Source organism: Lathamus discolor, chromosome Z (genome assembly GCF_037157495.1).
Source record: "Lathamus discolor isolate bLatDis1 chromosome Z, bLatDis1.hap1, whole genome shotgun sequence".
NCBI classification, from domain to species: Eukaryota; Metazoa; Chordata; class Aves; order Psittaciformes; family Psittacidae; genus Lathamus; species Lathamus discolor.
Genome location: NC_088909.1, coordinates 1,163,572 through 1,190,300, shown reverse-complemented (window position 1 = coordinate 1,190,300; position 26,729 = coordinate 1,163,572). Strand labels below are relative to the sequence as shown.

The window sequence follows — 26,729 nt, the reverse complement described above, 5'->3', positions numbered from 1 at the left end:
GTTCCCTTCTTTACCTTTTGTGCTTTGTTGTGTTCTTGCACTCTTGCCCCATTAAATGGGTTTGGGCTGCTGCAGTTCTTGCAGTTCTGCTGTAGGTGAAAGCCTGCGAAGTGTGAACTACAGAGCTGAGGACTTTGGTAGTCCACAGCTCCTCCAGGAGTAAATTCCTTGCAGTTTGTGCCCGTAAAGACAAAGCAAAGGAGGATGTTGTCTCCCTGGAAATGGCTGTGCACACTCTTAACACTATCATTATGTGCCTTTTTGCAGTATCATTCATGGAAAAACTAAGAGACACTAAGTTCCTCTTCTAAGATACCCCATATAAATGCTACAAGAAAGGTTGACCGAGGTAAGCAGAGAAGTTTGCGGGTTTACTCTCAAGTTCATTTTCACTTAAACAGCTGTCCTGGGTTGAGCAGCAGCAGTCAGTTTTCTCCTTCTTAGGAGCTAGTACAGTGCTGTGTTTTGATCTTTTGGCCTGGGAACAGTGCTGATAACACCGATGTTTTCAGTTGCTGCTCGAATGTTTGGTCTGGCCAAGGACTTTGTGAGCCTCACGCTCTGCCAGGGAGGAGGGGAGGCTGGGAGGAAGCAGAGACAGGACACCTGACCCAAACTGACCAAAGAGGTATTCCATACCACAGCACGGCATGGCCAGGATGTAACCGAGAGTTACCCCGAAAGGGCTGGGACTGCAGGGTTGGAGGAGGTATCGGTCGGTGCTCGGCTGGGGGGAGTGGGGCGAGTTATTGGTTGGCTGGTGCTGAGGTGTTGTATTCTCTTCCCTTGTTATTTCCTTTACCATTATTATTACTGGTGGTAGCAGTAATGATTTGTGTTATACCTTAGTTACTGGGCTGTTCTTATCTCAACCCATGGGAGTTGCATTCTTTTCGATTCTCCTCTCCATCCCTCCAGGAGCAGGGGGAGGGCAAGAAGGGGGGGAGTGAGTGGACGAGGTTTGTGGTTGGGTTTAAACTACTGTTCCCAGGCCAAAAGATCAAAACACAGTACTGCACTAGCTCCTGAGAAGGAGAAAAATGACTGCTGCTGCTCAACCCAGGGCAACAGCATTTCAGGTTTGCAAGTGAAAGAGTTGATTTAATGGTAAACAAACAGTAAGGGTAAGTCAGTACTCTGGTTCTGTATGGATTTATTTTCCCCTTTATTTAGCAGTGGTGAGGCCACACCTTAGTGCTGTGTCCAGTACTGGGCTGTACAGTGCAAGAGAGGCACAGATGTACCAGAGAGTCCAGCAAAGGGCCACTAAGAGGGTGAACTGGAACGTCACCTGTGAGGGAAGGCTGAGAGCTGGGCCTGTTCAGCCCAGGGAAGAGCAGGATTGATTTTGTCAATGTGCATAAATACCCGAGGGGAACGTGGAGAAAATGGAGCGAGGCTGCTTACGGCGATGCCCAGTGACAGGACAAGAGGTGATGGGCGCAAACTGAAGCACAGGAAGTTCCCTCTGAACATCAGGAACACTTCTCACTGCCCAGGGCAGTTGTGGAGTCCCCCAGCTTGGAGGTGCTCCAGAGACACTGTCCTGGGCAGCTGGATGGAGGTGGCCCTGCTGGCGCAGGGGGTTGGACTGGATGAACCTCCAGAGCTCCACTCCCACCACAACCCTTCTGTGACTTCACTGTAAGCTGAGCTTGTTCAACCGGTTCAGTACAGTCAGATGTACTGATACACAGCCCATGTAGGACCACGGATCACACTCAGGTTATTAATTCTCATAGTGACCAACAGTGACTTTCAGTGGTCACTGCAGGTAACACTGTGGCGTGAGTGGGGACCACTGGCAAAAAGAAACACACGGGTCAAAAGTTGCTTTTGCTCGCATAGTCAGCAGCAAAACTACTGTGAGGAATGTGGAAAAGCAGTGAGCTAGGGAGGAGCCATGGAAAGCTCAGTAACGAAGTCTGGAAAAACCTGCTGGACGGTAGGGAATGTAAGCCATTTACGTCATTCATCACATACAAGAGTCATCTGTGAGCTCTGGGAAAACACACCAGATCTGGAAAGGATCTATTCAGATCCTTTGTTCTCTGAACTGATCTCTCACTCCTGTTCTGAGCTCTGTCTGTTTTCATGCTCAAACAGACAGAGGTTGCTTTTCAGTGTTGCTGGTGCTGTGTCTGTGTTGCTTGGCCTGCACACATGCAACTTCACCGCCACCGGGACACCCCTGCAGTGTCACTGGCACCTGATCATTATTCCAAGGGGTTCAAGAAAGACCACATAAACCCAGAAGTATCTGAGTACAGAATTATGGCTGTAATCCATCTGTCATGCAGCCCATACCCTGCCCTCATCACAATCTCCAGATCACTATGTAAGACCAGAGAAACCACATCCTCATGATCACTGATGCTACAGATGAGCAAGAAGTCTCAAACACCAAAGGAAAAGCTATTAGTTTATATATAGATATATATATATAGATATATACTGTGTTTACAGAGTCAACAAGTTAAATGCAATATTCATAAGAGCATTAACAATAAAAATACAATCTGTGTGTAGCCAAGTACAGACTTAAAATGGTAAAACAGGAAAAAAGATCTCACCAAAAGTACAAATATACAGTACAAATTGATTTATTTAAAACAGTTACAAAAAAAGCACAACAAAATAGAGATTATCCTTATAATTATTAATGCTTTGTTAAAGATCAGGTAGAGGAGAGGGGCAGGAGCAAGGTTGGAGTGGAGCACCTGACTAGTTCTAAGGCTTTAGATACAATGCGGTCGGTTACATGTTAATACAGCCATTACATAACTGGGATTATAGTTGAGGGATCAGCACTTATCTACAAAGACCTCCCTGCCTCTGCAGCCCAGCCCCTTCCCCAGGGCCACGTCTCTGCTCTGCTTTGCTGGGGCAGACCCTCCCTGGTGCCTTGGAGCAACCAGAGCGCGCACGGTGTGCTTGCAAGGGGGCCACAGCACCCAAGAAGGATGTCAGGGGCAAGTCCTGTCCTCCATGGACAGATGTGAACATCATGGAAGGGCCTTGACCATCAGCATTTTAAGTCCTACATGGAACACACCCTGGGCCAAACTCCGTACAGAGTGTGCATTCGGAGCCATCTTTGCAGGTTCTGCAAGGTTTCAGGCCCTAGGACAGCCTGAAAGACAAAGAGCAGTTGTGAGTGGTGCTGGGGAAAGGCACGTGTGCTGCTGTGGGCAGGAACTAGCACGTGGGCTACTCAAGCTGCTGTCATTCTCTTACAGTATTTTCTGAGTAACAAGGGGTGTTAGTTCTGTACTGGGCAAAGTGACTTCAAGTGTGGGGTGGGGACCGGGGGACGGGGACACTTAATATGAAAAGTGCATTATACTTGTGCTCCTGCTGGAAAGGGGAGGCAGAGGGGCCCCTGCAGCTTTCCTTCTTTCCAGGCAGAGCTTCCTCTGCATAGCCTGCTCGTGATGAGCGCTTGTCGGAAGCCTTGTGTTCCTGGAGCTGCAGTGATACAGAGCCTAGAACCAGAACCAGGCCCAGCCTCTGCTGGGCAGCAGGCCCCAGGAGTGGCTTGTGAGATGGGACAGATGGATACAGACACCCATTATTGCATCCTACAGACTCTTGCCATGGAACGTGAGCTGGGTAAGGCCAGGAGGCCTCTTCCACAGCTCCCTCCCCTTCACAACAGCAGCAGGAAAACAGTATATTTCTCCGAGAAGCCTATCACATCTCTGCCAGCAGAAAGGCCCAGATAACCATCTCATTCCACAATGTTTTCCTGGCTTTACCTCCTCCATTCCCTGTAAACCTAAAAAATAAAAGCCTCCTCCATAGGCTCATTTATAGCATTTCTGCCTGCAGCAGCGCCTGCCTCACAATCCCCTACCTCAGGAGAGCGTCAACGCTCAGCACAACAACCACCACGGGCTGAGCAGCACAGGCCAGACAAGCCAGGACAGATTCCAGCAATCACAGGCACTGCTAACCTGGGTCAGACGGCAGCCAGGGGCCCCTCCCGCCTACCACCTCTGGGGCAAGCAGTGATGCCCAGATCCCTCCTGTCACTGCCCTGCCACAAGATGTGCCCCAGGCCACTGCCTCCATAGGAGAGCTGGCAGCAGTGCACAGCACTGGGACTGACAGGGAGTCTGGGTAGAAGCACCGAGGTCAAATTCACCCTGGCCCGTTTCACAGAGCTCAGAACCATGCTCAAGACATGAGCAGCAAGCCAATGTCCAGGCCAATGGCCAGGTAAACACCGGAGCAAGCACCGGAGCAAGCACCTTCACAGCCCTTCAGCTGCCTACAGTACAAAGCTATTTTAGCCACACAGCATCTTGCCTCATGCACCAGTGTCTGCCCTTTCAGACCACTGTTCAGTGATGCTGAGATCTAGAAGTAGTTACAGTAGTTACAGGAGTAACTGATCTGGGAGTAATTACATGAGATAGCGCAGGCTCTCCAACCCACCCTCTGAAAGACAGAGACTCCTGTGTTCAGGGAGGCACGTGAGGGGCCCTGCACCCCTCAGCTGCTCAGGCATCCCCTCCATGCGTGCAACCAGCCCAGCTACTTTCACACACTGTGTGTGTGCAAGATCCTTCCTTAGCTGCCTGCCACAGCTGCGAACTCCTCTGCATGCACCATGCAAAGCACAGGCAAGGGAACTTGGGCTCTTCTGCCTTTGGCCACAGACACCCTAGATATCCTGAGCATTAGGTACGAACCAACATTAATCGAGGTCTTTGCGTAGGAGAGTCCAATGAACAGCAACTGTGAAACACACACAGGGATGAGGCCGGGCTCCTGGGCCCAGACAGTACATTTCACTGACACATGAAAACAGCATCTGTTCCCGCAGCTGCTGTGTCCAGGGAGGCAGCATCTTCACACGACAGCATACACTGCACATGCAGCTGATGAGATCGGAAGCAGTGTGTCATTTGGGGGAAGCTACATATAATACAGGCAGCATCCTCATCCTGGAGAAATCCCCATGAGGCACAAACACTGAAGGCATGAGTAGCACATATCTCACCTAAGGCCTGAAAAGAAACTGTCCTGGTGCAGGCATTTCAAAGGCAACAGAAATGGCTAGCAATGTGCTAGGAAAACGACTGGTGGCCTGGATGGAAGGGACGTTCTGAAGACTCTCTAATTCGCCTATACCCAGGCAGAGCACACCCTTGTCACACGGTCAGATGAAGCCAACCAGTTACAGGACACATTCCTGGGGTGGGCAGAGCAGCCCCAAGACACCAGCACTGCAGCTGTGCCAAGGAGAGGGACTGACACAGAAGCTGCTCAGCAGAAGAAAGGAGCAGTGCCCTGGCAGCCAGGCAGGCCCCATGGAACATGTCAGGAGAGAAGGGAGACAGAAAACAGAATGCTGAACATCAGGAGCAGCACCAGGACACAGCAGGGACCTGCACTCTGAAAGAAACCCTCTCAAAAGCCTGGTCCTGGGACAGAAATGGGCATCTTAATACAAGGAACACTTAATCCAAGTTAAGTCAGTGAAGACTCTTTTCATCAACATGAGAGTCACTACTTCCTATTCTAGACAAGTAGTTAGAGCTGGTGTCGTAACACACCAGAGAGAGCAAATTAGTGTAACTACAGGAGCCTTCACTTGAAAAGTGTTATTACCATAACGAGGTATTAATATACATTTGTATTAAATCTCACCATGAAAAAGACTACTCTTGATTTTGCCGTGTTGTTCTACAGAGGAACTCTGAAGTGAAATATCAGAAAAATTAACACAAAACCACCCCAAAATGCCCCATGGTGCTGTGGTATTTTTAGAGTCCCTACATTAATCAGAGAACTGTACTTAGCAGAAACTTTGTACCTTGCCCGCACATGCACTAACACTCCTCTTTTGTCTAGAGCTTATCCAGGAAACTGCCTGCAGGGAAGAATTAGCCATCTGGAAAGTGTTCTTCTGATTTAATTACAAAATAGTCTTGGTCTCCCCAAAGGATGTTTCCATCCCTCTCTAGAGAACGCTTAATATGTTTTACTCCAGCTTTAAAAAAACCCCAGCCAAAACACCAAACTCCAAACAACCCCCCAACCATCCACAGGCTAAGCCTCTGCAAAAGCTGTAAGCCCAAGAGATTTTTTTTGTTGTTGTTAAGATGGGAAGGTTTCATTTGATGACAAATGATTAAATGTATTTTATAGCAGAAAACTGACATCACCCATACTAACTCGTGTCCTATTCCAAGTGCTCAAGTTTCCTATTTACCTACACCCAAACCCATCCTTTTGGTCCTTCCCCTTGAATTTCTGTGATTCATTCACATCTGTACATTCCTTGCAAGAAGAAAGAACAGTTGGATTCAGTGGAAGAGACATTGAACAGAACCACCACAGAAGCATCTCTGTCCTGCCCTCAAGAGCTCCATCGGTGAACGGTCCTTTTAAAGTGCATGTGTGAAGAAAAGGGATACTGGGAGTAGAGCCCCCTAAACTCCAGTGGGGACACGTCTCTCCCCATCATGAGAAAAGAGGAATAAAGTCTTCAGTAATTTTATCTGCTACCTTAAGCCATGTCTGCCCTTCTCGTGTCCCCACCTACACTGAATGCTTGGACCCCGCTCTGCAGGGAGCCAGTTATTCAGGGATGTGTGAGAAAGCCCCAGCCTCCAGAACACTCTAGTCTCAAGCTCATGAGCACACCCCTGGTCTCTATCCCATCTAGCCTGCTGCTGCTCCCTGAGGCACTGGAGCCCTCTTGATTCCCCAAGAGGAGCTGGTCAGCCACTCAACTGGAACAAATCCAGTCCTGCAGGGCAGAAAGCAGCCTTGCTGGTGAACCTGCCACAAAGTCTGTGCAATTTCTCCATCCGACGGTGAGGTTCACCTACAAGGGATGCCCTAGCTCACAGCCTCCAAGGGATCACTTCCCTGCATTAGAACGCCCTTCAATAGACAGCTTGACCTCCTGGGGAATGAAAGAGGGACGGAGCAGAGAGGGCCGCAGCTCCTCTGCCTGCACACTGTATCTTTGGAAGGCTGGGGCTGTCCAGCTGTGCTGACTGCTGGTCTCAGGCTGAGAGGGTTCCGCGTGAGAGCTCTGGGCTGCGCTGTTCCTATCTGTGTGGCTCTTCCTTTCAGCAGCTCTGTCAGACGGTTCTCTGGACCCCTGAGCTGTTCTTTCAGCTGTCTCTCTAGTAGGCAGCAACTGATCTGTGGGAGTGTAGTTAGCCTGAGAAGTGGAGTTGCCATTCACGCTCTGTAAACTGATTGATATACAGACATCGCCCACCTGCAGCCTGTGACAGGGCAAAGCAAAGAGCTGAGCAGTCCGCCCTGGGCTACAGGAGGACCAGCCCTGGCCATACACAAAGAAAGGATGCTCTGGGGGCACATCAATGCTCACTTTACTTTGCTGCTCCCCAACCACAAAATGGAGTGCAACTAGCCCAGGCCACTGGCTTTCCTGAATATCCACCACGGTGCTGGAGTCGATCTTCAGGCCCCCGCTCACCTCTGCACTGCGAACGAAGTCTTGAGTCTGCAGGTCCTCTACCCGCTTCAGCTCTCCTGTAGCCAGCTGGATGATGGCTCCTTTCATGAAATGAGAGGGCAAGTGTGAGGAGCTGGGTGTCTGCAGCTGGGCAGGATCCTTTTCCAGCAGGCTTCCTCGAGCCTGTGCATCCAAGCTCCGCCCCACCAGGGCTTCTGAAATGGAAGATCGGAGGGGCTCGGATCCAGCGGAAACCAGGACTGGCTTGCCGTTGGCTATCACCATTCCTTTGGTTAAGTGTCTTTGTCTAACCGGCTCTTCAGGGGACATTACATACGCACTCCTGGACTGGCTTTTCTCAGCAGCAGTCCTTTCCACTGTGGTCCTCAGCACATCTTTTGACTCCCCCTGCTGACCAGGAATATTATGGCAAAGGTTTAAAGGGCTCGGGTCATCTTTCCTCTGGGCGGCCAGAATATGATAATCCTGAGATGCCAACGCCCCCACCACCCTCTGAACCTCCAGATCAGCATCTGGGGTGCTTCTGTGAGCTGGCACAGAGTCCTCTGTTCCCACCGCCTGGTAACCTGAAAGGAACTGTCCATCAACCACACATCCTGCTGCAGCCCCTGGCAGGCAGTCTTCAGCTTTACTGCTGGCAGAGTCCACAGCCTCACTGGTCCTCCTCGAAACATTATGCTCCAGATGTCTCTGTCCACCATTGGCAGCAGCTACCTCTGAATTCAGCTGACTGTCTTGCTGAGGAGACTCTGGGCTTCTACCTGCTGCAGGTGTCTCATATGCTGAGTACCCTGGTGGGAGGCGGGACATCTGATAATAAACAGGAATTCTACCTGGTGCAGTATCTAACGGCTGGGTCCCAGCATGGTGCTGCATGTGCCCAGGAGAGACGGCAGAAGTGGATTTGCTGAAGGTGTGGGTAGGAGAGGTAGTCTGGGGAGAAGGAGTGGCTTCTTCCGTGAAGAGAGAGGCATATGGCACAAAGTGGGGGACATGAGAGGCGGTGAGGTTGGTGGAAGGAGACAAGAGCTGGCTAGGCAGGAAGCCAGAAGGGACAGCATAGGGCACTGTGTAATGCGAGCCGATGAACTGCAGGGACGTTGGGGTGATCTGTGCGTAGTGAACGGGAGGATAGGGCACCCCCGGGTGCTGGATGATGGGCGAGCTCACGTTGAAGGCAGGGGGCAGGGGGCTCACGTTCACCACGGAGTGCAGACCCGGCGGGGAGAAGGTAGCGGGCGGCGCTGCCACTTTGTAGAGCATCCCGTACTGGTCCACCGTCAGCCCCGCCACCGCTTCCGCGGCCTCTCCGGGGCCGTAGCGCAGCGCTGCCGGCACCGGCGCAGCCGTCCGGGCCCAACCCGCGCCCTCGCCCGAGGCGTCCCCCCCCCGTCCCACCTCGGTGCCAGCGCTGGCGGCGGGAAGGTCCCGCTTCTTTGGCGGGAGGCACTCCTGGCTCCGCTCGTGGCCCGCTCTCATGGCGCCCCGCGCTGTCCCGGCAGCCCCGGCCGCGGCGCTCGCTCATGGGGGCACCCGCAGGGGCTGCCACACGCCGGCTCCCGGATCCCCGCCGCCGGCCGCCGCCTCACCTGTGCCGGGAACAGAGGGAGCTGTGAGTCCCGGCCCTGCCCACGGGCGGCGCGACGGCCCCGAGCCCTGCCCCGGGGCCGCGGGAGCGGAGGGCGCCCGAGCCCGGTCAGCGGCCCCGCAGCGCCGCGCCCCGCCCCGCCGAGCCATCGGCGCCGCGGCCGCTCCCCGCGCGGCCCCGGGGCTCACCCGCCATGGCCCGGCTCCTCCTCCGCGGCCCTCATCAGCCCCGGCGCCGCCCGCGGCCGCCTCCGGACCGGCCCCTCCCAGCGCCGCGGCGCACGGCGATGACGCACCACCCCGCGCAAGGGAAGTGCCTCACCCCCCTCGGTCGGGGGCGACATGCCCACGGCGGCCGGGGCTGACGTCACGGGGCGGCCGCCGCGCCGGTTGCCATGGCAACTATCCCCCCCTCCCCCCCCCCCCCCCCCCCGCTGCGGGCGGGACCGGCAGCTGAGGCCGCGCGGCGCGGCCCCGCCTCCCGCCGGGGCGCGAATGGGGCTGCGGGGCCGCGCCGGGCACGCGCCGGCGCCCCGAGCGGTGAGGTCCGGGCAGCGCAGGGAGGAAAGAGGCGGGGGGGGGGGGGAAGGATGGCTCGGCGGCGGAAGGAGCCGCGCCGAGCGGCGCCGTGCCGGCAGCTGCAGAGCCCGCGGGGCAGCGGCGGGCCCCGCACAGGGACCCGGAACCCTGGTTGCGGGACGCGCGTCCCGCCCGGCCCCACCACGGGCACGCGCCTCGGGGAGGGCCGCCCCGCGCGTGACGTCATCACTGACTGCCACGGTGCAGACCTATCCCCACTCGCGAGAGCGCCACCGCGGATCCTTCCGCCGAGAAAAGTAGTGCGAGCGGCCACGCCCGCCCCGCCGGCGCCGGCCCCGTGCCGTGCCCGCGCTGTCCCCGCTGACGCCGCGCCGGGTTCCGGCCCTGCGGCCTCCAGGGGCCGGGAGGCAGAAGGGAGCGCGGCGGAGCGCGGATCCCTCCGCCTGCAGTAGCGGTGCTGCGGCCGCGCCGCCGCCATTTTGAATGCCTGGGTACGGCCGCAGCCGCTTCCTCCTGTGCTGGGACCGGCCCGGTGAGTGGGGCCACAGCTCGCCTCTCGCCGCTCGCCGCTCGCCGCTCGCCGGGTGCCCGCCGCCTCCGTGCTCCTCTCTTCCCCTTCCCCCGCTGCCGGCCGGGCCGCGCCTCTGCTGCCTCGGCCTGCGAGGTCCCGGCCGCCCGGGGCCCCCGTGTGCCGTCGGCTGCCTCTGCCCCCCGCCGGGCCCCGCCGCCGCGCCGCGGGCTTCGCTGCGGCGGAGGCTGCCTCGTGCCCTCCTGCCGCCTCCGCTGGCGAGGCCTGCCGTTGGCCCGGTGTCCAGGCCCGCTCGGACTCTGCCCCTGGCTCTGGGCCGGGCGGTGGCCTCCCGGGGCGCGGCGGAGCCTCGGCCGTACCCGCTGGAGCGGCGCTGCCGGCGGCTTCTCTCGCCTTTGGTGGGATTTGGGCCGTCTCCCGCAGCGCTTCTGGCCGGGGCAGGTGCGGATCCTGGAGCCCAGCGGCGCGGGGCGCGGCGCGACTTTGCCCGCGGTGCAGGAGGCCCCGGGCAGCAGCTTGGGGTTGTGCGTCCGTCCCTCCTTCGGTGTGCGAGGCCTTGTGCCGCCGGCAGTCGCGGCGGGACAGCCCGCGTCTGTAACGTAGTTGTTTTGCGCTTTGTTTTACGGTTGCGTGGATTTTGATGGAAGCGAAAACCCTGTGATCTCTGGCCACAGGCATTCGCAGTAAGCTGCAAAGACGGGTTTGCGTTAGTGGCAGGCTGCTGCTTGGGAATCCGTCTGTAAAGGGAGGTTCAAGTCCCTTCTTCAGGGTTCGTAGAGTTCTCTGTCCTCTTACCAGCTATAGAGAAATGGTAAGGTTTTTTTGCGGTAAGCATTGTTTTTAAAGTTTGCACATGTATTTACGGCAGATGGAACCGTTTTGTGGTTCATTATGTTGTAAGTGATGCTTAACAGTGTTAGTAATGCACTTTAGTTTTTGATGCTTAAAATGTTAAAGGAACAGCATAGAATACCAGTGGGACATGCCTTTGGAAGGGTGGCATTTCACATGTGTGACTAGAAAGCGGGTTTGGCCCATACTGCTTTAAACAAAGTAAAATGTAGGTGGTTTTCCCCCTGAATAGTACCCCTGGCATCTTAGATTTAAACTGGCAGAGATTTTTGTGTTGTTTTCTTTTTCTCTTGTTCTGCTCCTATGTGATAGTGCATAGAGGGGTTTCGTGCGCCTGTTCCTCTGCCCCCTTCTCTATATTACACTTGTTTTTTTTACTGTGTTTGCATGTCACATACTGTTGCCAAGTTCTTTCTTTTGCCTATTCATGTGCACTGTGGTATTTGGCACAGGATTTGAGAAGTTTGCTGGGGACCTGAGACCCCAGTGGAGCTGAGACATTTTGTGGGTTGTTTTTTGTGAGGGGTTCAGTGGGAAACCCTCAATTCTTCCACGATGGAAAAAGGAGAGGAACACTTCTAAATTCCTGTGAGTTGAGAAGGGGAAACTAAGTCTGTGGGAATGTTGGTGACCTGGACAGTGACATAAGTGTGCCCTCAGCAAGTTTGCTGATGACACCAAGCTGTGTGGTCCGGTTGATACGCTGGAGGGAAGGGATGCCATCCAGAGGGACCTCGACACGCTTGTGAGGTGGGCTGATGCCAACCTTATGAAGTTCAACCATGCCAAGTGCAAGGTCCTACATCTGGGTCGGAGCAATCCCAGGCACAGCTACAGACTGGGCAGAGAAGAGATTCAGAGCGGCCCTGCAGAGAAGGACTTGGGGGTGCTGGTCGATGAGAAAATGAACATGAGCCGGCTGCAGTGTGCGCTCGCAGCCCAGAAACCAACCGGATCCTGGGCTGCATCCAAAGGAGCGTGACCAGCAGGTCGAAGGAGGTGATCCTGCCCCTCTGCTCTGCTCTTGTGAGACCTCACCTGGAGCATTGTGTGCAGTTCTGGTGTCCTCAACATAGAAAGGACATGGAACTGCTGAACAAGTCCAAAGGAGGCCACGAGGATGATCAGGGGCTGGAGCACCTCCCGTATGAAGACAGGCTGAGGAAGTTGGGGCTGTTCAGCCTGGAGAAGAGAAGCTGCGTGGAGACCTCATAGCAGCCTTCCAGTCTCTGAAGGGGGCCTACAGGGATGCTGGGGAGGGACTCTTCATTAGGGCCTGTAGTGACAGAACAAGGGGTAATGGGTTAAACAGAGGAAGTTTAGACTGGATATAAGGAGGAAGTTCTTTACTGTGAGGGTGTTGAGGCACTGGAATGGGTTGCCCAGGGAGGTTGTGAGTGCTCCATCCCTGGCGGTGTTCAAGGCCAGGTTGGACAGATCCTTGGGTGACATGGTCTAGTGTGAGGTGTCCCTGCCCATGGCAGGGGGTTGGAACTTGATGATCTTAAGTTCCTTTCCAACGCTAACTATTTATGATTCTATGGTTGTGAAGGGATCCAGCTTTTCTCTCTCTAGTGTGTAAGATAACTTTCAGATTTCCTTGTTTTTTGACAAAAAAGGTTCTTCTTCCTCAGCGCTTTTCCTGTGACTGCTGATCTGATGTTTCTCCTAAAGGTGGTATGATACGAACAGAGGGGTCCTGCAGCACCCTTACTGCAGGGTCCCAGTGAGAGAGTAAGGGATACAAAAAGGTTCTGATTCTTGATAACTCCTTAGTATGCAGAGTTTTGCAGTGGCATCATTGTAGGCTACAAGATCAGTGAATTTGTCAGGCAATAGTGTGAGAAGGTTATAAACAGTAGCAAAGGAACTGAAATTGTCTGTTCTTGGGCATGCAAACAGTCTGCACTGGTTAGTATATTTCAAGTTTGGAAAGTTACCTTTCAAAGTGAAAGGGCTCTTAAAAATCTTAATGGCTTCTGAAGCTGATGGTACTCATTCAGTAAAGCTTCTGCCTCTTTGGTGTGAATATTTGTTTTTATTTTTGAGTTGGCAGTATATATAACTTCAGAAGATGTATTGTTTGGTTTAATTTATTTTTTAATCCCGAACTTGTTTGGGTTAAAGGTACCTTAAAGCTTGTGAAGTTCCAGCTCCCTGGCGTGGGCAGGGACACCTTCCAGTAGAGCAGGTTGCTCCAAGCCCTGTCCAGCCTGACCTTGAACACTGCCAGGTGCGGGGCAGCCACAGCTTCTCTGGGCACCCTGTGCCAGTGCCTCAGGACCCTCACGGTAAAAGCAAACTTTTCTGACCGAAAGTGGTATTATTTTATTCTAAATGATACTCCTCTATTCTCTGAGGAAGAGGGTCTGCTCTGCCTTGGCAGCAGTAGTTCTTCATTGGATGAGAGTTTTGGACTTAATAAGGGAATATGTGATGAGACTGTAACACGAATAACAGTTACAGTAATGTGAGTACAAGTGACTGCTAATATCACAAGTAGTAGTAGCAGCCTTTATTGGGTTTGGCAGAGGTGTTATAGATAAAATCTACAGTTGGAACTTTCTGGGGCATAGCTGGAGTTACCTGGTGTATTGTCAAGGTTATAGTAATGAATGTAAAAATGTGCCATCTAGTCTGGCAACCAGCATTATTCAAGGTAAAGAAAAGTGGGGGGTTTTGGTCACAAAGCCGTAGCCTTTTTTTAACCACAGATTAGTAGCTTAGTTTTAATTATTTGTTTGGTTTTTATTTTAAGTCTGCAGGAAAGTGAACAGGAAGTAAAATATCCAGATTCCTTTACAGATCAAAATAGTTAGGAAACTGGAAGCTGGTGAGAAATACAAGGGTAATGTAGGTCAGCAGTGATTGAAGTATAGAAACAAAAGCCAGGAAATCTGTAATTCTGATCGTAGCTGTCATGCTGATCAGCTGTGTGCATGTGCTAAATCTTACAGTGCTTCATTCACTAGCTTCTAAAGAAAGGGAAATAACTGTTTTCTTCTCTGGCAGCTTTTGAGGTTAATATTTGTAATGGTTGCAAGCTCAGTGAAGCACCTTTTGAAGGCATTTCAGGAGTTTGGTTTGGTGTATGGGTACTGCTGGGCAGGAATGGGAACCTCATCAGAAGTGTCTACCTTGATTCACTGACTGCTTTTATGGGGCTGCAGCCCCAGGAAGCCAAAGAGGAGAGGTCAGGCTGTGATCACTTTGTCAGGCTTGTAGGATCTGTTCGACGCAAAGATCTTTAAGAACAGCAGCATAATATCCTCTGTCACTGTCCTGGTTCTTGTCCCCCTCTCAGCCTCTGAGCAGCACAGTGGCTTGCCTCTTGTGCTATGTTTCTTGCGGTTTGACTGAAACTGGAAATTGGACCATCACTTCTTCTGAGACTGTTTTTTAGCTCTTCTTTTGTGGCTTTTTTTTTTTTTTTCCTTGCTTGACATGTCTTTTTGTTCCTCATGCTGTCTTTGTATAATGCAAAATGTGACACTGGTGCCTTTTGTTACCATACTGTAGTGTAAAGCTCCCTGCTGCCTTAATTTCTTTTTGATTTTCTGATGTTACTTGCTTTCTACTTTCTAGCTCTCTGTTGTATTAAATAGGTTTTTCTAAGAAAGACTATTTGTACTGCTTGAATGTTACGTGCTTCATTGCTTTTTCTCTCAACTCTTCTGTGTTGCTTTTGCCCTTCTTTGCCCTTCTTGGTAATGGTGGTGCTCCTTGCTTAGATATTTACTGTTTTCTATGTAAATATTGATAACACTAGACCATACACCACTACCTCTGCTTTTGTTCGCAGCTTTGTCTCTATCTCTAGTGTACCTTTGTGAGTTTACTGACAATGTATCTGTATTTTTATTTATTTATTTTTAATATCTGATAGAAGTGTGAAGCCCACTGATAGTCTGGAGTTGATTCCCTTGGTGTTTTGTAGTTAATCATGTCAGTTATTCCTTTCATGTAGTCTAGACATCATCTGCTGTTGTGTACAGGAGGCTTGATTCAGATACGCTGAAGTGAGTGGGGGCATTCTGCTACTGATTTCAGTTGGGAGTTGTCAGGCTTTAATTGCGTAACTTCCCAAATGCTGTTTCGCCTGAGGAATGTGATTACCTGTGCATGCACTGGGGTGGAGCCACTGAAGCTGTATAGTTCAGATGTATTTAAATGTACACTTCCGCAGTGTTGGGTTGCTCTCTAGGGGAACCGGATTCAGAAATACTATTTACAGGAAGAGCTATCATTGGGTGTCTTACTGAACTGAAAATTCAGACAATACTGCAAGCAGTGAAGCTCTTCTGTGAGTAATTCTGTGTGCTTTGAATGGGGTTTATGGTTTAGGCTAAATAATGAGTTTTAAAACATCTACTGATGTGATAGCTTGTTCTAAATGAGTTAACTTTTTCTTTTTTTCCTTTTTATTTCATTAATACGGGGGAAGAGTGATGGTTGGAGTTTTTGTGTATTTGGTTTTTTGTTGGTTGATTGGGTTTTTCTTAGACGTAAGCCAACAATCCTGAATAGTTCCCAGGGGAAAGATCTCAGCTTAGTTACATGTTTAAGGATAGTAAGTCACAGTGCAATTCCTGATAGAGGAATATGTTGAGGCTCATGTGTTTGGCTGAAGCACATGAGCATTTTATATGTGGGTTTTGGTAGTATTAGGTGCTTCTTGTAGATATAAAAAGTTATTTGGTGAACAATCATATTTGAATATGATTGTATTCAAAGACTATTAGTATAGTTCTATACTTAAATGACTTTGGCATAATGTCATTTTGAATAAAGTATTTTGACTTTGAAACAGAACGAGCTTAACAAGTAAAAGTCTGTAAAAGGGGAGAAATTAGTAGTTTAGGAACATAATTTAGATGAGAATTAAATGGTTTTAATACATTATGATTTTTGTTGCCTTGCTTATTTTCCTACCCCCCCCCCCCCCCCCGACTGTTTACTAGGAATGAGTTGCATAAAGAAAGAATGCCTTTTTTATTGGTTCAGGGGAAGAATTCAGGAATAGCAGAGGGAAGAGAATCATTGAGCTAATGCCTTTCATGCAATCCAGAGGTTACTTAAAAAGCTGGAATTCTTTTTTTAAGGAACTCTGACAGTAACCACTTACATTGAGTCTGGTAACTAACTCTTTCACAAGCTTTGATCTTGCTAGTAGGTTAGTCTAACGAGCAAGACCTTCAAAAAGAAAAGGGGGAAACAGACTTGATGAGGCAGAAGAATTCAGTCCTACCTGATACTGTTGGTATTAACTGGTGTTCAGGGGTCATCCCTGATGTCTAGAGCTTGCAGTTAGCAAACAAATGGCAGAGCGAAACTGCTGCTGGAAACAAAATGACAAAAGAGGTAACAGCTTTGAAAAATCGCCTTGTAATTTATGTTAATTTGCAAAGAATGAAAACATGTGCCTGTACTGGGGAAAAATGTTCACTAGTCCTGAAGAACAAGATCTGCTACTTTGAAGGAAGTTCTAAGCAGCATTTAGCCAGCTAAAGTTAAACTTCAGGTCTGCTATTACTGGATCATATGGTTGTCATTTCTCTGTTCATCATCTTGTGCAGTAAAATGCATTTGTATAGTATAGAGAAGTGTGTAAAATCTAATTCTTCGTGGCAGTTTGCTGTCTGATAGCTTTGTGGTTTTCACCTGAAGCTGACTTTTCTTAAGGTTTCACATGGTTCAGAGTGTGAAATTCAAAATCCTGTCTCGTTTCAAGACAAATAGTCAAAATTAGATGATCACTTAAGTGTTTTAATTCTTCTGAGCTCTGAATTGTTTAACCCTATTTATGTTTTGCTTGTGTAATTCCTTTGTATTGTTTTTGTTTTCACTCTCATCAGTAATCTGTTGTTTGTCCAGATGCCTGAGCTGCAGGTACAGGTGTGGTTTTTACTGAAGTGGTGGTTTCTGTCCCAGCAGTCCCTGGTGCCTGGGATTCCCCCAGTCCTCTGGTTATTTACTCAGTAGCCTTGTGTCTGTACCATCTTGATGCTTGTCACCTGATGTAGTCAGGGAGCTAAGAGCTGCAATTAAAGTTTTTTGTGGGCAACCTGTGGATCTTCAGGTGTATGTGTTGTGCGGATACCTCTAGTAGGAGTAGTAGAAAGCCATTCTGTGCGGTAACTGACTTTGTTTCACCAGGCTGCTGCTTGGGATAGTGCTGCAGTAACAGGAGCATTTAACTGTTACGCCTGCAGAATCCCAGGGAGGTTGGTATTACCTGTGCTGTATAAATGGGAACTGAGTCCATGTGGCACTTGTAAGAGAACTGATTTCTTGGTGGTTATGTGGAAGCTGTATCTGACTGTCTTTCAAATGTGACAAAATTCCCAAGAGATCCTGCATAAACAAAGAATTACTTTATATCTGTTTGAAAAGTTCTTGGGGGGGGTGTTATGTTCCTAAGCAAACTTCTTGATCTATTTTCCTATCCTTATTCTTCTTTCCAACTGGTCTTCATAATTCATTTGTCAGTACCTTAGCATGGATGAGATGCTTTTTTTTTTTTTTTAATGTTCTGGTGACACCTAAAGACCATGTACCTGGGTAGGACTCTGTTTTGTTGCCCAGTATAGGAATACGATATGTAATAGAGACATATGCTACAAGTCTGACTGATAACCAGTGTGTGAAGAAAACAAATGTATAGGGAAAAAAAAAATCCACGTTATTTACATCAGTGCTTTATATGGAAAAACTCATGTTGAAATCTGATGAATACTCTTGAACTGAAATGTCACAAGAACAGCTCTTGGAAAAAATAGGTAAAATTAGTAGTAAATTGCCAATAGGAAGTGAAGTTCACAATATCTCTGAAGGAGCACAGAGCTGTTCAAGTTTTAAATCTGGTATGTAACTATCTTAATGAGTGCTTTGTTTACAAGAGTAGGTGGTAGTTTGTGTGATACAGTTTTTTAAAAGGACTCCAGGAGAGGCCCAGCAACTGCATGGTTCTTGACAAGTCCTTAGAACATGGGTGAAGGTTGTCAAGATTATAAATACTTGGGTTTTGGGGTGTTTTTTGTTTCAGAAATCTTGACAGAGCCTCTAACCAAAGGTTTTTATAGCATGTTTTTTCACTAGAGTTCTCATTGTAAATTAGTAAGTAGCTAGGGAAGAAAGAAAAGTGTCCAGCCAATGGCATAAAATGTCTGTTTTCATAGTAGGAGGTGGTTATTGAGAGGTACGCTGTGAACCTGTGCCAGTCAGCGTGTTCCTAAAGCGCTCTGAGGGAGTGAGTAGTGAGGTGATAGTTTCATTCAAAAGCTGTGGAAGGATTTTGTGATACTAAGGAAATACGCAGTAAGATGGTAAAATGTATTTGTTGTCAATAAATGCAAAGCAATGCCTATACTGAAAAGACATTACTGTTAAAATAAATGCATGGTGAAAGGCTCTCAGTTGTCACTCAAGCCCATGGTCTTAAAGCTATCTGTAAGATCTTTATTAGAAATGTCAGTTCCCCAGCAGCCAAACAGGCTGAGTGAGTTTAAACACTTTTAACTTTCTAAGTGCAGAGAAAAGAAAAATCTTTGTGGACTCTTAGTGCACCCATTACTTGAATATTTTTTTTATAGGTCTACTCTTTTCCAGTGGAATTCTGAGAGGTACAAAGCAATATGAAGGAATTGTGCAATGGCTCCTTACAGGAAGAGATTAGAATAAGGCTCTAATGCCTAGAAAGGGAGGTGGCTAAGGGGTAGATACAATTGAAGGCTGTAAAATCACAGATGACCTAAAATAAATTAATAGGTGATGAGTATTTTATATAGATCGGCATGAAACTGTTCATATGGGAAGAATTCAAATGTATGTTTTTTAATTAATCATTCTGCTTTTTTAAAAACTAAAAAAGAACAGAATGGGGAGTTGCAGCAAAAGGATGGAAGTTTGGAATGCTGGAAAATAAATCATAGTTTTGTCTTTTGTCCTTTGTATTGTCCTCAGAGCAGCTGTGATTTGTTGTGTCAGGTAGGAAGTGTGTGTGAGATAGGATTGGTCTTGGGAAGTAGTTTTGATTGGACTATATATGTAGTAACTGCATGGTGGTGTCTTACGCAGGCGAAACCAGGAGGTAGCCTCATAACTTGGCTGTCATGATTATGAGTCTTACTCTTTAATTCTTTGGTTTCCAAAATGCTGGTTTCTGCTTGCTTTCCTGTGGTTGTGGTTACAAGCTGGCTTGCTAATTGTTTATTTATGCAAGGGCATTCGTAAATATAGACTCTTCCTTTTGTTGAGTGGCTGGATGATGTTTGGGTGAAGTCATACTGGATTTTTGGTGTTTATTTTCATTTTACCTGTGCACTTGGTGAGGTGGGAAGTCCTGCCTGAGAACCGTTGAAGGATGCAAAATAAATGTTCATAAAAAGCTGCATGGTAACTTCATTCAATGTAGTTTTCCCATTTACTAAAACTATTCAATCAGTCTGTCCTTTCTGTTATCCAGTGCCAAACTTTACCTCCTGAAGCCCTCTGTGGGCATACCTACAGCATGTTTTGATCCAATGGCAAGGAAAGCAGTGTGATTGCACAAGTCCCAGGCTGAAGGTATCGGTGTTCAGCAGTTTACAAGCTCTTCAAATACAGAGTGGGAGCAGAAGGACTTGTGATATCAAGGCAAGTTGCTGCCGAACTTCAGTTTGTTTGCAGACTATGTGTTAGTGTTTCAGAAGTTTCCAAAGAATTCTTTCTTTAAAATAAGAAAGTCAGTTATGATTTTAACTTGTAATAACCACTGCCTATCTTCTCAGGAACATTAAAGTTCTAGATCAGTTAAGCTTAGTGCAGACCCATGACATAAGTGTGGTTTACTGCTGGAGGTAACACTTCCTGTCTTTCTCACTCCCCTTTGAGTCTCCCAAAGCTGTGTCCATGCTGCTGCCTTCGTGTATGCACAAGCCAAACTGATGGGTCTCGAGTCTACTCTGGGAGGAAAGCAGAAAGCTGGTGTTTGGGTGTCCAGGTTGCCTCATGTGATGCACTGTCCCAGGAATGCCATTGTTAGGGCAAGGGGAGGGCTGGAACAACTTCTTCCAGCATGAGCCTGCTGTTGTGGTTTAAACAAAAGTCGTCGATAAATCACACAGTCGCTCACTCACTCTCCCCTCTTCTTGCCCTCCCCCTGCTCCCGGAGGGACGGAGAGGAGAATCGAAAAGAATGCAACTCCCATGGGTTGAGATAAGAACGGTTTAGTAACTGAGGTATAACGCAAATCACTGCTGCTACCACCAATAATAATAATGATAAAGGAAATAACAAGTGGAAAGAATACAACACCTCAGCACCAGCTGACCGATAACTCCCCCAACCCATCCCACAGAGCACCAACCGATACCTCATCCAACCCTGCAGTCCCTAGCCCTTCCTGGTCACTCTCCGTTACATCCTGGGCATGACGTGCTGTGGTATGGAATACCTCTTTGGCTAGCTTGGGTCAGGTGTCCTGTCTCTGCTTCCTCCCGGCCTCCCCTCGTCCCCGGCAGAGTGTGAGACTCATGAAGGCCTTAGCCAGAATAAACATTACTTAGCAACGATTAAAAGCAATCAGTGTTATCAGCTCTCTGCCCAGGCTGGAAGTCAAAACGCAGAGCTTGCACCAGTTACTAAGAAGGGGAAAAACGGCTGCTGGTAAACCCAGGACAGTATCCACCCCTTATTCCATACCATTCACGCCATGCTCAGATCCCACATTTTCAATATACCATCACTCTTATCTCAGTACGCTCTTAGTGCATGGACCAGTCCCTGTAAAGCTGCTGAGTCCGTCTGGTGCATGATGTCAGGCTCCATCTCTTGTAACAGTCTCTCAGAGCAAGAGAGGCTGTGTGCAGTGTTCACACCCGTGAATAACCTGGGCAATAGTGTCCATTGCTAAGTCCACCCCTCGATCATGAGTCCATCTCTATGTTGTATCTCTGCCCTGATGGCCTGAAGTGCCATGGGCTGACCAGGCTCAAAATAATTCACTGTCCTCTTCAGCAGTTTCTGCAGCTTGTCCCTGGGGACTCCATACAGCTGCCTTCTATCTCCGATGCTTCCAAAGCACTGGAGCATGGACCAGATACTGGCTCATACTGTCCCACACACCCTGCTACTCATGACTGTCCAGCCTTGGGGAAGATCTCTTGGTCCTCCCATATTGTCGTCTAACCCTAGACAAGACCCAAACCTGACTGCTTAACTTCTGAGATCAGACAAAATGGCCGTGGGTAGAACACACTGTGTGTGTGTGCCAGCATGCTGATCCCCGTCACAATCAGCAGGCAGGTCCCAAGGGTACCCGAAGGCCATTCAGACCCTTGAGAACTCTCCAATAATGCTGCTGTACTTGTCCCTGGGGCTGGTGCAGCTGCCGTGCTTGCCGGCTCTCCCACCACCAGCTTCTCTTTCCCTGAGTGCAGCTCTTCCTGCTCTGCCTTGCTGGGAAATGCTGCGTGGACTCCTGCGTCCTCCTGGGGCTCGGCGGGCGGCTGCCGGGGGACGCTCTCTCGGCCGTTGCGGGGCTCGGCTCCTCTGCGAGGCTCTGCTCCTCCGCCGCCTGCTCCTACTGCTCAGCAGCCGCCTTCCTCCCGGCCTCCTGCCCCGCTCCTGCTGCCGCCTGGTCCCCGGGGCTGCTCTCCTGGGCCACTTTGGCTGCTGCTGGCTCCTGGGGCCGCTCCCCCTTGGCTCCCCGCAGCCTCATGAAGACGGAGGTGAGGACAAGGGCCAGGACAGTGAAGAGCAGCGGGACAGCCGGGTACAAGTCCATGGCCACGTCCATCCTGCCCTGCTACCGGAGCCCGCCCGTATTACAAGTCATTGCCATAAAGCACAGTGAAACCAGAACCTTAGCCCAAGCCCCCCACCTGATAAACAGTAACACAGGGAATACCGGCTCTAAGTAATGTACAGCATTACTAATGCTTTACATTACTAAGTAATGTACACTCAAAACACAGAGCTTGTACCAGCTACTAAGAAGGAGAAAAATGGCTACTGGTAAACCCAGGACACCTGCGTATGGGTGATCTAAGTGATTGTGGAAATATTGCCCATAGACTGCAGAGAAATATTCCTGCGGTAGTGCTTTTATTTATTTTTTTTTTTACTTCTTCACAATTTTCCACAAGAGTGTGGCTTATTGAAATCAGTTTAGAACTGTGTGATTTGTGTGTGTACTAGGTGAGTCTAGGGTAAAAGTTAGGGGCTTTAAGCACACTGTTGACAATCAGGAAAGAGATTTTTGGGTTCATGGTACTGTTATGTAAAGAACACAAGCTGAGCACTTTGTAGCAATTTGAACCCCAAACTGAGTGTTACCAATTATAAGGAAAATAATAGTGTCCAAAATAGTAGACATTTTATGCAAGCTAATCAATGGCACATCTACCTCTTAACTGCCGGGTGCAGCATTTTGCTTCTCTCCCCCTTCAGAAAGGACATGGGGAAAGTGTAGAACGCGCAGGCAAGACAACAAAAGAAATCAGTTATGGAAGGGTTTAGATGTGAGGCTTTGTATTTTGGACTGGGGGGGGATGAGGGAAGGATGACAAATGGAAATGTGTAGAGTAATCGGGAGCATCAGTGGAAACAAGCAGTTGGCAATGCAGAGCAGAAGTAGCTGTGTCTCCATATGTCGTGCAGGGGAGCTGTGTGAAACTCAGGTTATGTCCTGCAGAATATTTTTGATTCCATCTGTTTACCTGGGCTCCAAATAAAACCAGAGTGTTTTTTATTTCTGGCTTTGAAAGTTTTTGGGCCACAAATGGTTGAAGACTCTAAGAGAACTGTGAGGAATTGCTGCTGCACGCTTGCTCTGTTCGTGCTTTCTTCCCTGGGCATCTGCTGTTGTCAGGAAGGGGGTATTGGACAGGGTGGAGCTTTGATCAGGCCTGGTATGCTATTTCTGATCTACTTTCTGCTGCCTTTGATTGCCCAGTTAGAGCAGTGAAGGGTTGGCAGGTCATGATACAGGCCGGACAGAGGAGAGATTCAGTGCAGCCCTGCAAAGAAGGACCTGGGGGTGTTGGTGAGAAACTTAACATGAGCCAGCTTCGGTGTGTGCTTACCCAGGAAAGCCAGTCGTGTCTGGGCTGCATCAAAAGGAGCATGACCAGCAGGTCGAAGGAGGTGATCCTGCCCCTCTACTCTGCTCTTGTGAGACCTCACCTGGAGCATTGTGTGCAGTTCTGGTGTCCTCAGCATAAAAAGGACATGGAGCTGCTGGAACAAGTCCAGAGGCCACGAGGATGATCAGGGGCTGGAGCACCTCCTGTATGAAGACAGGCTGAGGAAGTTGGGGCTGTTCAGCCTGGAGAAGAGAAGGCTGCGTGGGGACCTCATAGCAGCCTTCCAGTCTCTGAAGGGGGCCTATAGGGATGCTGGGGAGGGACTCTTCATTAGGGACTGTAGTGACAGGACAAGGGGTAATGAGTTAAACAGGGGAAGTTTAGATTGGATCTAAGGAGGAAGTTCTTTACTGTGAGGGTGTTGAGGCACTGGAATGGGTTGCCCAGGGAGGTTGTGAGTGCTCCATCCCTGGCAGTGTTCAAGGCCAGGTTGGACAGAGCCTTGGGTGACATGGTCTAGTGTGTGGTTTCCCTTCCCATGGCAGGGGGTTGGAGCTAGATGATCTTAAGGTAATTTCCAGTCCTAACTGTTCTGTGTTCTTCATGTAGTGAGGTGTCAACTTGAATTAGTTGCGGATTGCTTTTATAGGAAATTGAGACCACTTCCAATATGACTATTCAGAACAGAAACATGAGCTTAAGCAGATGTTATATGGATTCATAGAATTTGAAAGGGGGTTGTATCCTGCCTTACTGCATCTTGAAGAGTAAAGACTCCATGTAACTGAAGGCTTCTCCATGTGTGTGTAGATACGATTCTGTGTGAAGATCTTGTCAGTGTATGAACTTTACAAGCTGCTTGAAAAGAGCATGACTGACACAAAGAAAGACCTTATTTATGCCATGTTCAGATTCTTTTCTGGAGCTGGATTTCATACTTCTCTGTGGCCATTTCTGTGATGCTTGTTAGTGCAACATCTGAATACAAAATAAGCATTAATTTATTTGTATCACAGTAGTGTGAGGAGGAATTGCAAGTTCACATGGGGAGCAAGGCAAGGCTAAGGATTAATGTGTCCAGTGATGTTGATCCTACATGTCAGCATTTTTGGGGCAGTTTCCTTATGCAGAGGGAGCATCTCCACTCTTCTGTTTTCAAAATGGAATGCTTTGTGTTTCTGTAAATTTTTAGGTATGAAGATGGGGAACTGGAATATGAGCATGGAAACATGGTTTGACTGAAGAGACTTGGTGTTATGTATGAATTCTGTAGGAGGCCATATTTATAATCCAGACCTATAGAGCTGCATTCAGCTGTCTTATGGCGAGGTCGCCTTTAGACACTGGATGTGCATCTCTGCTTTTATGCTGCAAACAAGTCCCCTGCTACCTCTGTATGCTTCCCAGTATGTCTGTTCTGTGGTGTCATGCAAGCCAGTTAGTGCAGCATCCAAATGTACTTCTTTCTCTGATATGGCAGTGCTTGAAATATGACATACTGTCACTGGGAAGATGGTGACCTAGACAAAACCTGTAGCAATTGTCATGGCAACATTTTGCAAGTTGATGTGACATTACCTGTTATCAGAATGGCTTAGTTATATTCACAATGTAGTGTGGGTGGAAGGAGACTGTAGACAGGCTTGCACAGCCTGATCTCCCAGAAAGCAGAAAGTCAGCTTTGGTGAGATTAAACTAAAAGTGAGCTGTTGAACGTGATTCTGAAGTTTGGCTTTTGTTTGAGAAAAATTCTCCTCATGAGGGACACTCAGAAGGATGAATTGTTCTCTCGGTCAAATGGTTGAATCAGTATTCCGTCTGGCGAAGTGAAACTACTTCGATTTCATTTAGAAGACCCTTTTCTTGCACTCTTTCATACCAGTGCCACCAGATGATAATGCAACTGGCTTTTTTTTAATTTTTTTTCAGAACGGATTATTCTGTTTAGTGTGTAACATGGATGGTGTGAACTTGATTGATTGATTTTCAAAAGAAGATTCTCTGGAATACCCACACAGTTAGCATTGTTCTTCCATCTGCTTTTTCTGTTGATTTCCTTTAAAAAGCAAGTATATGGCACAAGTTTGCAGGTTATTTGAAGCACTTCTGTGAAATGTTGTGCAAGCTCTTAAATGCATTGCTTTTCGTACAGGATTTCTGTCCTAAGTTGTCATGATTTTAGTATCAACTGTCTTTGAAGCCTGACTTTTCTGGAAAGAGGCAGATGATGGGAATATGAGAGCATACCTTGCAGAGTGTTATTTCTGCCAGTTTCAGTCATGTAGTGTTCAACCTGACAGCACAAAGCATGGCAATTCCTGTTTCTAATATTCTGGAAAAGCAAATGTGAGGTATAGTGAATTCCTCTGGGTTTCAAGTTTACTTTTAACTGCGTTACTGAAACAGTCTGCATTTTCTTAAATCTTCTGTGTATATGATTTTAGGGTAAGAAAGAAGAAAAAAATATGCCAAAATATGAGACCATTACAAAGCCTTTAGGTGCAGTACAAAGTTTACAAATCTCTTTCTTTTCCTAGAGGATGCCAGCCCCCATCAGACTGCGGGAGTTGATCCGGACCATCCGGACAGCAAGAACCCAGGCAGAAGAGCGTGAGATGATCCAAAAAGAATGTGCTGCTATCCGGTCATCCTTCCGAGAGGAAGATAACACATACCGATGCAGAAATGTGGCAAAGCTGCTGTACATGCACATGCTAGGATACCCTGCACATTTTGGACAGGTAGGTCAGGGTTCCGTGCTTACTGTGCTATAAGCGTATGCCAGTCTGTTTTGTGTATTTTGGGCACGTTGGCTTGTTTAGAGCATTCCCAGCTGCAGTTTTACTGTCTGCTCTTTGGGATGTTCTGAGGTCTATCTTCATATATATTCTGATCCTACATTGATTAATTTTGACTTTCAGTGAGGTCTGCTGTTTGGAAAGTTACGTATTTTGTTATGAAACTTAGGGTTAGTCAGCTTTTGCCATAGCGTATCCTCCTCACCACCCATGTTTCTGTGGAGCAGTAGTTCTTGAACCACAGTCCAGTACACATGGATATTTTTAGATGGGTTCAAAGCAGCACTTTGTGTGAGAACATCTTTCTCTGATGGAAAATGCCAGATGCTTCAAAGAAGGTTCTATACCCTTTTCTTCCTGTATCAGTCTATTCTAGGCAGGTAAGAGCTGGTCTGTTCCCAGCAATAGGGAATTGGTGTTCCTTAGCCCGTGTCAGTGAGGTAACTTGGAGAATGCTCATATGAGTTTTCCGTCTCTTGGCTTATTTTTGGCACACTGGTTTTGACACAGGTAGATTGTGGAAAAGGGAGACAAGAAGAGGAGAGTTCTTGATCTGCAAGATGTTCTTCAGGTTGAGCTTTTCTTAGTCTTTGATGTATAGTCTGTTTTGCTTAGAAGTCAGTAAGTGTCCTGTTAGCAATAATCTAACCTAGGCCTTCCATAAAGCTAAAGTCAGATTGTTGTATTCCTTAAAGTAGCTTCATGTCTTGGGAGTCTTTCCATTCAGGGTTGGATTTATCAATCCTGGCATTTTACTAAGACAGTAAACTCAATCCACTGATACCAAATTCCAAATAGTCTTGGTGTTAGGGAGTGAGTCTGGGCTGTGCTGTTGCATATAAAGTGTGTAATCTTCTACCTCATTGGATTATTCACTCAGGATAATGAC

At 48.5% G+C, this 26,729-nt stretch overlaps 2 protein-coding genes across 3 annotated transcripts in view; one reads left to right on the top strand and one right to left on the bottom strand.

The window, feature by feature from the left end:
• Positions 1-3,040: 3,040 nt before the first annotated feature.
• Positions 3,041-9,349, bottom strand: ATXN1L (ataxin 1 like). The gene is made up of 2 exons (XM_065664051.1): positions 9,245-9,349; positions 3,041-9,057 (listed from the first exon to the last, which is right to left on the bottom strand). Exon 2 carries the CDS (start codon positions 8,945-8,947, stop codon positions 6,878-6,880), a length of 2,070 nt encoding a protein of 689 aa, XP_065520123.1. The 5' UTR covers positions 8,948-9,057; positions 9,245-9,349; the 3' UTR covers positions 3,041-6,877.
• Positions 9,350-9,938: 589 nt separating this feature from the next.
• The window catches only part of AP1G1 (adaptor related protein complex 1 subunit gamma 1), a 49,913-nt gene continuing 33,122 nt past the window's right edge, over positions 9,939-26,729 (top strand). The window contains exons 1-2 of one of the 2 annotated variants that reach the window (XM_065664049.1): positions 9,939-10,127; positions 25,580-25,783. In XM_065664049.1, coding sequence (XP_065520121.1) covers positions 25,583-25,783 — 201 coding nt within the window. In that variant the 5' untranslated portion in view covers positions 9,939-10,127; positions 25,580-25,582. Of the gene's footprint in view, positions 10,128-13,111; positions 13,268-25,579; positions 25,784-26,729 lie in introns of those variants that run through there. The other variant, XM_065664050.1, reaches the window with a different exon arrangement.

Excerpts from the sequence above, each read along its gene's own strand:
- ATXN1L (XM_065664051.1), bottom strand. The coding sequence starts at position 8,947 with ATGAGAGCGGGCCACGAGCGGAGCCAGGAGTGCCTCCCGCCAAAGAAG.